This window comes from Mus caroli, unplaced genomic scaffold (assembly GCF_978045245.1).
Source record: "Mus caroli unplaced genomic scaffold, Mus_caroli_1 scaffold_8, whole genome shotgun sequence".
Taxonomy (NCBI): domain Eukaryota; kingdom Metazoa; phylum Chordata; class Mammalia; order Rodentia; family Muridae; genus Mus; species Mus caroli.
The window spans coordinates 103,537,287-103,548,893 of NW_028227263.1; the positions used below are offsets into that span (position 1 = coordinate 103,537,287).

The window sequence follows — 11,607 nt, forward strand, 5'->3', positions numbered from 1 at the left end:
CTAGTGAATCACATCAAGGAACAGGCCACATCACCTTGGCTGACACCCTCATTTTGGGTGAGGAATGGGAGGCTCGGAGAGGGCTGTGACTCATAAGAGGTCACACAGCAAGCAAGTCCGCCTAACAACTAGAGACGATTCTCTCAAGTTCTAGGGATCTCTCCCCAAGAGCTGAACAGAACGTCTGTGTTATCCGAGGCATCTTGTCTGTGTTAACTTCAGAGCTCGCTTGACTCAGGCCTGTCCAGATTTTTGCTACAGTGACTATGTTGTACCAGCCACCAGCTACTTGGAGCTACAGAGCATTCAAAATGTGTTAAAGGTGACAGGAATTTCCTTTCTCTTTTTGTGTCCTTTGGCTTCATCTTGGCTAGCAGAGACCAGGCAACGCTGACCTCAGTGAACTGAATCTGGCAGTTGGAAAATGATGGTAGCCTCTTTTACTACCTCTTACTCCGTGCATGCGGACCGCACTCACTGCGATCACACTTTTGCATGTGCAACTCCTCATGTACAGAGAGAGAAGAACTGAGTGAGTTCTTTCTGCCTGGCCAGCAAGATGGCTTGGTGGGTACCAGTGCTTGCCTAACAACCTGCCTGTGATCCTTGGCCCCCCCACATGGTGGAAGGAGAGAACGGACTCCTGCAATTTGCTCTCTGACTTCCACCTGTACACCACGGCGTGTGCCTCTCCCTGCCCACCCCTAAAAAAATGAATGAGTAAATAAATGGAAAACAAAAATAAACTAAAACTAAAAAAAAATTTTTAAGTAACATAAATAGAAAACAAACTGAGCATTAATGTTAATGTGGATTAATGTTAATGTAGCATTGCGTTGATAATTAAGAGTCATTGGGCTTTTAAACCCTTCAGGTCTCAGCGGGGTGGTTGTGAGCATGCACCTTCATCTGTCGGTGCCCACTTTCATGTTCTGCAAAGTGGGTAGGAAAAGTAGGACCAATCTCCAAGGGGCTTGTGAGCATTCAGTTGCTTAGTAACATTTAAAAGATCTTTGGGGGGCTGGAGAGATGCTCTGTGGTTCATAGGACTTGCTGCTCTTGCTGAGGACCAGGGTTTGGTTCCCAGCACTCACAGTGGCTGGGGATCTGACCCCTCCTCTGAGCTCCTCAGACAGGCAGGTGTATGTCAGACAAACGAATATACAGGCAAACTCTCATACACATATGGCATTTAAACACCCTCTGTATGGTCAGGACTAATATGCAGTTGACACTCAACAGAATCATTTATCATTTAACAAATATTTATTGAAACCCTGGAATATGCCAGGGACTGTCTTCAAAGCTGGGAACAAAACAAAACAAAACAAAAAAACAACCAAACAAACAAAACCAGTGGTGATCATGTCCAGAGTCACAATTTAGTTCAAGTCAGGATTTGATTCCAGGCCCCAGGTCGATCATCAAGTTAGAGTATCCCTATACTATACTCATGGTGGGTCGGAGAGAGTACATGCCAGGGTCCCAGCTGAGGACTTCTTAGGGCAGAATGAAGAGAAGTCAAAGCATTAAGAAGAGGTTGGAGTGGTTGGGTGGTGGGAAGCAGGTCCCCTCTAATTGTTCCTCATAACCTCGTGGATCCAGTTAAAGTATTTGCAGACTTTTGTATAGACACCAGGCTTTCTGGTGACGGCACATGGGTCCTGACCCCAGGAGATGATGCCTTGAAGAGATCCGTTACAGACCAGGGGGCCTCCAGAGTCACCCTGGCATGAGAGGAGACACAACCTGTTAGAGTTGAGTGGGGCGGTTGGGAGGGGGTGAGGACGGTAGTGAGGGTGGTGGGCAGGTGAAGGAAGAGATTGATGGTGAGAGGCTGGGTGGGATGAAGGTGGGATTCTGGGTGAGAATATAAATGGGGTCAGGGCCCAGAGGTTCTTCATGGGTGGCGGAGTTGGAGACGAGAGTGAACATGGGGAGGCAGGGTTGGATATGGTTGTGATCAGGGCTGACTGGGGATATCAGGAAAGATGTGATGGAGGTTGCAATGGGTATGTGGCTGGAGACCCAGCCCCTGCCTGCTGACCTGACAGGAGTCCTTGCCCTCTTTCCGAACACTGGCGCACAGCATGGTGTCTGTGATGTTGCCCGGGTAGGCCTTCTCACACTCCTTGTGTTCGATGATGGAGACATTGGCACATCGCAAGGAATGAGGCAGGCGCACTGTGGGGACAGCAGTGGAGGGTGTGAGCAGTGGTTACCTGGTTTTCCAACCCCACCACAGTAGCCAGCACCTGGGACAATCCTTGCCCTGAACCCATCTCTATGCTTGTAACTGTGGCAACAGCAATGCATTGAGTAAATTCTTCCTACTACTTGTTCTTTGTGCATTACCTTTGACCCCACTGTGGTAGGTAGATATGATTATTCTTTTTAGGAAAAAAAAAACCCCAAGGTTCAGAGAGGTAAAGCCACCTGCTTTAGATCCCACAACTAGAAAGTTATAGATTTGGGAATCACACCTGCCTCACACCTGTCTCACACCTGCCTCACACCTGCCTCACACCTGTCTCAGTCTTGAGGCCCAAAAGTGAGTCCCTCAGAATTTCTCATCTTCCTTTTAGCTCATCCCTCTCCTGACTGCTCCAGGTCACCATGCCTCTTGAGTGACTCTGATCTTTCTCTCTGAAGATTCATCTGGTCTCCTTTCCCCATCTCCCACCCGGATCACGGTTCCCTCAGGAGCCCCTACACTGGGGGCTGGACGTGGTGCCCCATCCAGAAATGAGGCAGCTGGTGCCTGCAGCGACACAGTGTGGGGACAGGGTGAGTGGCTGCACAGCTCGGGTAAGGAAGACGGGAGACGACATCTTCACAAGCATTATGTCATTCCGGTGGTCTTTGTTGGGGAGGCTGTTGTTGAAGTCAGGGTGGGGGAAGGACTCAGTGGCCATCCGCCTCTGCTCACAGCCGTCTGTCTTCTCCAGATTGTGCTCCCCAAGGAGGATCACGTAATGGCTGAGGTGGGAGAGATGTGGTCAGAGGTAGAAAGGTAGGGGGACAGGGCAGGGGTGGGGAGGGAGAGATGATGAATTGTACCTTGTGAACACCCAGACCCATCTACCATCACTCACTCCTTCATCCTCATCCTGACTAAGGCCATCATCTATTCTAAGACCACCTCATTCCTTTGTCATCAACTCAACTAGATCCCCATCATACAAACGAATGCCACGCCATCCCCAACCCCTCTATCTTCATACCAACTAGGCCTCCGTCATACACACTAATGCTACTTTACCCTCTCCAGTCTGATCAACCCTGCTAACACCACACCATCCCCAACCCCTCCACCCACTGCTGCCACCCCCACACGTTCTCTCTGGCCCCAGCCCCTCTCTCCATTCATCTCTCCATCTCCAGCCCCCTCCCAGCCCCGCCCAGCCCCGCCCCAGCCCCCGCACCCACGGCTTGCGGCAGTGGGCTGCTGTCAGGAGCCATTTGGGGGCGATGAGGGTTGCCCCGCAGAGAAGCCGCGTCTTCTGAAAGAGGGCCACCTGCCATGGCTGCGAGTGAGGCCTGCACTCATAACCCTTGATGATCCTCGTCTCTCCCCCTACGTGCCCTGAAGGGGGCAAAAGATGAAGTACAAGCATAAGAGGGGGTAGGCTGGTAGAGAGACCCCAGAAATTAAAGTGAGCAAAAGAATAGCTGTTCTCATTCTCAGCTGTCACATGCTGGCATAAGACAATACTTCCAGGTCATTAGTGGCTGTCCTAAGATTTTGAGGGGACCCAGCCCCCACCCCCATTCCTCCTCTTAGTCCCACTTGATTATGCCTGGTATAGCTCAGACTACTTCATGGGGGTGATCTCCAAGCAGGTGTCACCGTAGCCGGTGGGGGTGCTTAGAAGTAGAATATGGAGCCCCCCTTCCCTCTAAGCCCCACCGTACCTGTTACCAGAGCAAGTGCAACGAGTCGGAGAATCATCCTGGCCTGGAGTAGGGCAGGGCGGGCGCCAGGTTCCCCTGGGGACAAGGAGGGAGGTCTAATCACTTTAAGAGGCGATCAGAACGCTGGCTTTGGGTTTTCTTCTTTCCTTCACCTGTTGGGTCTCTCTGCTTCTCTGACTACCTGCCTCCTTCCCCCAGGGGAACCTCCTGGTTCTCACACCAATCCCCAAGCCTGTGAGAAAAGCCTTGTGCTTCCAGAGTGGCTTGGATCTAGGCTAGCAGCTTCCTGGATATTGAGAACAACAAAACAGCTGGGAGGGGCTTTGTTGGGCAAGGCTCCTGGCTCACTCGGGTTGAGCTGCTCGGAGAAGGAAGACCCCGGGAGAAATCTTAGAGAATATTTTTCTTTTTCTTTACATGAGAACCTGGCTTGTTCCACAACTGGGAGCCCCACAACTGGGAAGACAAGGGGGAAGGGGCTAACTACTGGGTAAGGACCTCATTTTTGATGTCCCACCATGTAGAATATTAGGGATCTGTGAGGTCTGTCCACAACCAGTGAAGTCTCTCCCTCCACCTTGCTGAACTCCAGTGAAGGACAGCTGGACTGGGCTGGGTGTGGTTGGCTAAGGGACAGCTGGTGCCTACAGCTGCCCTGGCTGGCGGGGGTGGGAGAGAAGGGCAGGACGAAGCCACCTGAGGGGACAGGACGGAGGTCACTGAGTTTGGGGGCAGCAGTTTAGAGGTGAGAGATACAGAGGGAAGCAGAGTGTGGCTTCAAGTCCCTCCCCATCTTCCAAGGACATCTTCATGAGGGGGCAAATGCATGCTGGGACAGAAGAGGCCTAGCTTCTATTCTAGGATGGCAGTCTTCTGGAATGGGTGGGGGTGGGGATGAGGGTGGGGGTGGGAGAACCTTCCCTTCTCTCCTGGATTCATTCCTGGGCTCTGGGGATGGGAACTCTAAAGGGTGCGGTTGACACTGCAACAGGCTGAGTCTGAGCACCTGGGGAGAAGGCAGGCAAAGGGGTTGGCCTGGGAGGGGGGACGCTGGGATGACTGGGCTTCTAATCCTGCCTTATTGCCCTGGGAGAGAGCTGTGTGTGGGCCCTCCCAAGGCAGCCTTGGGGTCTGGGAGACAAGATATCACTTGCCTGAGCCCCTCTTCTCCCTGTGGTCTCGTATACCCTTTTTTTTTTCCAGCAGGCCTCGGAGTCTCGGGCCCCCACATCCCTCTCTCCCCTCTGTGTGTGTGATTTTGGTCTCTGCCTCTAGGCTTCTGTCCCTGCTTGTCTTTGGATCCTTGTTTCCTCTTGTCACAGCTTTTTGTCCCTACAACCCCTTTCTAGGCCTCCCACTGTGCCTGTCTCTGTCTCCTCTCTAAGGTCTCCATGGCTCTCTCTCCTCCTGTGGGCCTCTCCCTTCTCACAGCCTAGGCCCAGTGGGCCCCTTGGCCTCCTTTGGGCCCTCCCTTCTCCTTTCCAAAGAGGGGGGGGGGAATCTGGGGCGTCATAGAGGTGGGGCTGCTTGCCTGGTGAAGGGGCAGGGACAGGATGGTGGGGGAGGCAGGTCAGGGCCTGTGACAGCCATGGCTCAAGAAAGGAGAGAGAAACCTCAGCGGGTGTGCCAGGAGCCCCAGGGCTCCTATGTGGGCCTCCTTTCTCTGCTGACCCTTCCCCGGCCCCCCTGGTCTTCACTGCCCAGGCCTCCGGCACTTACTGGTTTCTGTAGATAATTTCCAGTCACTCTTCAGTCTCCTCATTAGATAGCTTCAGGTTTGAAGCCTCAGTTCTCCTAGCTTATGTTTTCATTTAGATTTTTCTTCCATGGGCCTCCTTCGCCTTACTTCCCTAGTCAGATGTGGGACAAGGCGGGGTAGGCCCAGGCTCTGCCAGCAGCCTACTGTGGCCTCAAACCCTACGGGCTCTGCCTCTTCCTACCCAGGTGACGTGGAACAGGTGACTCCACCCCAGGGAAGCTCAGTTCTCTACTCCGTGACATGGGGGTGCCAGCCCTGCCTTGGGGTGGAGTGGGGGGTGAACTGCCAGGGGGATGCTGGGAAAGGCTACCATCCTGTGCTTTGGGGTCAGCACACCAGGTTCCCAGCACACCAGGTCCCCTCTTAGGCATTTTTTTTTTTTAGCAAGAATGCCTTCTTTTCTGCCTTCTGATGAGAATGTTGAAAGAGGACCAGTGGGGTGGGACTAGCCAACGACTGTAGCTGGGTTGTTTCATCTCCAGACTCACCTTGGACTATCTCTGAAACAATAAAACATACTGGCATCCCATAGCAGACAGAACAGATGGCTATTACGGCGCAGTCAGGCACAGCACACCACCCCCACTCTGGCCATTTATATCCAGTTCATGAGAAGGCCAAAGCTGGGGCTGGAGACATGGTTCAGCAGTTAAGAGCAATGGCTACTCTCTTTAGATGACTTTGGTTTAATCCCCAGTACTCGCACAGTGGCTTACAACCCTGTGTAACTTCAATCCCGGGGGGCTCCAAATCCAATGTCCTTTTCTGGCTTCAGTGAGCAGTGCATGCATGTGGCTCAAAGACATACTTGCAGGCAAAATATCCATATACATCATCAACAACAACAATAATAATAAATGTAAGGCCCAAACCTTTGATTTTGAGACAGATTCTCATTGTGTAGCTCTGGCTGGTCTAGACCTCGCTCTGTAGACAAGGTTGGCCTCAAACTCAGAGAGCAGCCTGCTAAGCGCTGGGACTGAAGACCTCCACCATTACTCACGGACTGTTTATTTTTGCAAGAGGGTCTCATAAAACTCAGAATGACCTGGAACTCCTGATCCCCCTCACCTCTCTCTTCAGAGTGCTAAGATCACAGGCCTATGCAACCAAGTCCAGCAATAACTCCCACCTTTTTAGGTTTCCTCCAGTTTTATACTGGAGAATAAACAGACAGGTGCAGCCCCTTCCCTTGGTTGTATAACTTTTATTCCAGACAGTTGTACAGCCGCCTCTCCGCTGCCATAGGTGTACTCGAGGTTTGAAGAGGTTCTAAGCTCACAAGGGTGGGAGCCTGGAGTAGTGAGGGAGGAGACCTTGGTGCTCCGAGGGTCAGAGTGGTCCCTAAGCAGAGCTGCATGCAGACCGAGGGAGTCACTTAGTTATTTCTGATGACTATTCTGATCCAGTCCGTGTATTTGCAGACCTTCGTGTAGACCCCTGGAATGCCTTTTTGACCACAAGGCCCAACAGATCCCCAGGAAACCAGGCCTTGAAGAACCCCTCCACACACCAGGGGACCTCCAGAGTCACCCTAAAAGACAGAAACGAGACCGATACTTAAAGAAAGTGGCTCCAAGCCAGGTCCTGGGAGAAAGGAGCACAGCTAGCTCACCACCGGGAGAACATGCTAACAGCTAGCCAATAGGAAGGAAGATGCCGCCCTGACTGGGGGTTCTGGCCAATAGGTGAAGAGAATGCAATCTTCCATGCCCAACCCTAGGAAGGAGGGCTGGTCTATAGCAGAAGAATGCTCTGAGGAAATTGGTTGGTCTCTGGGCCCTATGATGATAGAGTGGCATCTTTTGGTGGGGAAGCCTTGGAGTATCCGCGAAGGGGCCCAGGCATATCCAGTCCTGGCTACTTCTCTGCCCTCTATGCCCTCTACTGCTTGCCTGTTTGTCCCCGCCTCTTCTCAGCCTTCTATCCCTCTTTTCTTGCCTCTCCTGGTCCTCCATTCTGGTCTCTCTCTCTCCTAGTCCCTCCTGCCTCTTTCTCCCTCAGGCCAAGTCTCCCTTCCTCCCTTATCCCATCACCCTCTCTCCATTCCTTCACCTCCCACCTCCCGGGAGGGTCTGGGTCTCTTGCTGTTTTTCCTTGCTTCTATACGAGTATGATGTCAGAATCCAGCTGTTAGCTCAAGCTGTAATATTTGTCAGCAACCCTCCTCTTTGCCTCTCATGGACACCAACAGCCATTCTACAGATCCTGTCTTCCAGCCCCTAGCTAGCAGAGTCCCAGGTGCCAGAATCCCTGGCCTGGGAAGTGAGTTTACATCAAAGTGAGCATTGGTGGCCATGCATGCTCCCTCTCCCCCTTTTCCTGTGCCTCCTGCCTGGGAACCGGAGAGCCTGGCTGCAGGGTCTTGCTATGAAACCTAACCCACTCTCAGAAGGTACTAAAAGAGACACTTTCAGATGCCATATGAACTCTGATTTCTCCTCAGAGTCCTGTCACACTCTCTGTGACTGGTGCTGGGGCCTGAACACTCCTCAGCTTCTGCCATGCTGTTGTCTCTGTCTGGCCATAGCATTGAAAACTCTACTAATAAACTCCTTCCACCCCAGCAGTCTACCTCAGTGTCCCTCTTCAGCTTCCTCCCTACCCCCATACAAGGCTTCATCTTCCTTTTCTACTTTCTGTCCCTGGCTATGGTCACCACCCTGAGTGGATTCACCTGACAGGCATCCTTCCCGGCTTCTCCACCTGCACACAGCATATTCTCCGTCACTCTTCCAGGAAACACGGCCTGGCACGTCTCATTGGAGACAGTGGAGAGGTTGAGGCACTGGAGCCGGTCTGGGAATGGGTCTGGAGATGGAAGATGGGTGATGTAGAAGTCCTCTGAGATCCCTACTTTCAGGCTACATTCTTCCCACAGACAGTCCATCCAAACTCATACCCCTCCCCTTAACTCTGCTGTCTCCTGAACACCCTGAGTTTCACGACTCAGTTTCATAGTGACCCTTGTCCCCAGGTCATAGGCCTGGTTCCTTGACCTTTCCCCCATTACCTCCCACTCTCAGCCTCACTTCCTTTCTTCTATCTCCTGAACCCATGCCCTGAGTTTCACTTTAACCCCAGACCTCACTTCTGCATCTTCCAAACTTTCACTTCATCTCAACTTTAAAAAAAAAAAAAAAAACAAACTTCTGATCTTGTATCATTTGACCCCAGATTCCATGACACAGAAACCCTGACCCAAATCCTATGACTTCTAAATGCAGACATGAGAAAGATTCTGACCGGATTGTGATTCGGTGACCACAGTGTCCTACTCCTAGTCGAGACTGAACCTAAAGACTTTTGCTGAACCACAAGCCCAGACACTCATTGAGAAGTCTAGGCAGAGGTTCTACCATTGAGCCACATCTATAGACGTTTTCATTTTGTATTTTGATATGGGCTCTCACTCTCTACTCAAGGCTGGGCTTAAACTTGCTACACTCTTACTGAAGCCTCTGGAGTACCGAGATTAGAGGCCCAATGATACCAGCCTTATAAAGATCTCTAGTGCCTGAACCCATGACCTGTGATGTCCTGATGATCCCTGATGACCTCTGGTCACAACTCTAACCCCAGGCTTCTGACTTCATATTCAATCTCTTAACCTCTATGACTCTAAAGACCTAGCATAACCCTTGACCCTGATCATTAACCCCACACCCATATTCTCTCTGAAGTAAATGGTTTAATCTCTTACCCTACACCTCTCGCCTCCAAACTCAAGAACCTCTTACCCCATGGCTTGTTTGTAGTACCCCATCCTGAGACATGACACATGGCCCCTGTAGTTACACAGGAACTGGGCAGGGTCACGGGCCGGACAGCATGGGTCAGGCGGATGGGTCTGTTGAGCCGCAGGAGTCGAAGATCATGCTCATGGTTCTGATAGGCACCCTGGTAGCTGGGGTGTGTTATGGAGAAGGTGGTGTGTCTCAACTGTTCTGTCCAGTCAAGCTTGGTGAGGCTGTGTTCCCCAAGGCGCACCACGTACCTGAGGTTAGGTTGGTCAGTGAGTAGCCGATAGGTTGTCCCTTACCTCTCTCTGTCTCTGTCTCTGTCTCTCTCTGTCTCTGTTTCCCCATCATCTATGTATGTTGCATTAGTCTTCTACTTCCATGGCCCCTGTCTCTTTCTGCTGCTCATTGACAACAGGTGTCATGGGGCAGGGGTGTCCTCAATATACCAGCTGCCAAATTTATCCCCATAGCCAACACCAGCAGTGCTACCAGGGTGGTTGACTGAGCAGTGGATAAGGAGGAAGCCACCTCTCTGTCCTGCATGGAACCTTTTGGTCTCTTGACACCTAGGCTCCCCTTTCACAACAAAGACCAGACGTAGAAAGAGGATTATCTGGGTTCTGGGGATCTCCAGCTCAGGGGTAGCCTAGTTGTCTGAGAGACACTAGTGTCTATCATCAACCTATCTATCTGATTATTGGAACAATGGAATCTCCCTCCAAGAAATCTCATTCTGGAAGAAGAAAAAGATGCCAACCAAGGAGTAGCATCTCCCCAGAAGAGATTTCACAGGGTTCTAAGAGCTTAGCGACCACAGGTTGAAGCTGAAGTCCAGACGATGGTGGGTCAGTGGTGGGTAGGACCACATTGTGGACTGCATAGACATGCGTAACATTAGCCTTCTATTTAAACCTCAGTCTCAGTGCAGGACCCTGAAGATGGCCTGGGAGGGGGAATCACTGGATCACTTTGTGCCCTTCCCAATGTGACCATGTTGAGTACATAGTCTTTCTATTATTAATTTGCCTATTTTAATTGGCTTCTCAAGGAAGGGTGGCTGAACTTGGTTCTTGGGGGATAGGCTGTGACTCAAGTTCAGTGACACCCCGTGTCTAGCTGGGGTCAGGGAATGCCTGGGGCTGATGATAAACACTGTAGGAAAGACAAGGGCACAGGAGGAAATGGGAGAGGACCAGAGGCGCCATCCAGGTCCTCCACCCACTGTGTGTGCCTCGTCCTACCTAGCAACACCCAGCCCTGCTCCAGGAAGCTCTTCTGCCTCTCTAACCTGAGGAGGGCCCATCCAGGGCTCTTACTTGTCACGGCAGTGAGCAGCCGTAAGGACCCACTTGCGGTCCACAAGGACACCGCCACAGCGCAGGTATTTGCCATGGAACAGCCCCACCTGCCAAGGCTGTGAGTTCTTCACACACTCGATGCCATTATAGATCTTCTCCCTGTCTGCCTGACTGAGACCTGAGGTGGAATGTAGACCAGAGAAATAGGGTTAGACATGGAGACTGTGGGTAGAAGAAGGAGGCGTGGTACAGGAAGGTAGAGGCAAAGAGACAATGGTGGAGTGTGTGTGGTAGCCTGTGGTTGACATCCCAGAACTCAGGAGGCGGAGGCAAGAGATCTGCCACAGGTTTCAGGAAAACAAAATAAAACACACAAAAAGACGGAAGATGAGAAATGTCAGAGAAAGGTGGATGGATGGTCCACAAACCCATAGATGCAGGAAAACAGTTAACCAGCTTCCGGGTGGCGGTATAAAACATTATCACGGGGAAAGGGAAGGACCCAGTCCCAGGGCTACCATCACCCCTCCTCCACCCTTTCCCACACCCGACACCCTCCATAGTCCTCCCAACCCCCAATTCAGAAAACTTACCCACAACACACAGGAGCAAAAGAATGCTGAACCTCATGGTGGGCTCCCTCCAGGGTCTGCCAGGAAAGATGGGGTATCTGAGTTCACCCTCCCCTGTGCCCTCACCCCTGCCCTCTTTTCTCTGCCCCCTGCCTCCCCCCCCCCCCCCGCAGGCCACTCCTTCATGGTTTCCACCTTCTCACCTGTTTGCCAGGTCTTCAATGGTTTGTCACCTGTTCAGCCTGTCTCGCCGTCTCTCTCTGTTATCTCCCGGTCCACCTACCTTCCAGCCCTTTCATCTGCTGGCCACCTTGAGAGTC

General features: G+C 51.9%; 2 protein-coding genes across 2 annotated transcripts; both read right to left on the reverse strand.

Moving 5' to 3' along the window:
* Positions 1-1,283: 1,283 nt before the first annotated feature.
* Positions 1,284-5,816, reverse strand: Klk11 (kallikrein related peptidase 11). Its single transcript, XM_021166352.2, has 6 exons — positions 5,635-5,816; positions 3,916-3,990; positions 3,430-3,586; positions 2,714-2,979; positions 2,048-2,184; positions 1,284-1,727 (listed from the first exon to the last, which is right to left on the reverse strand). The coding sequence occupies exons 1-6, from the start codon at positions 5,675-5,677 to the stop codon at positions 1,575-1,577; spliced, it is 831 nt and encodes a 276-aa protein (XP_021022011.1). The 5' UTR covers positions 5,678-5,816; the 3' UTR covers positions 1,284-1,574.
* Positions 5,817-7,045: 1,229 nt separating this feature from the next.
* Klk12 (kallikrein related peptidase 12) lies at positions 7,046-11,346 on the reverse strand. The gene is made up of 5 exons (XM_021166359.2): positions 11,309-11,346; positions 10,734-10,893; positions 9,415-9,671; positions 8,352-8,485; positions 7,046-7,208 (listed from the first exon to the last, which is right to left on the reverse strand). Exons 1-5 carry the CDS (start codon positions 11,343-11,345, stop codon positions 7,053-7,055), a joined length of 744 nt encoding a protein of 247 aa, XP_021022018.1. The 5' UTR covers position 11,346; the 3' UTR covers positions 7,046-7,052.
* Positions 11,347-11,607: the final 261 nt, after the last annotated feature.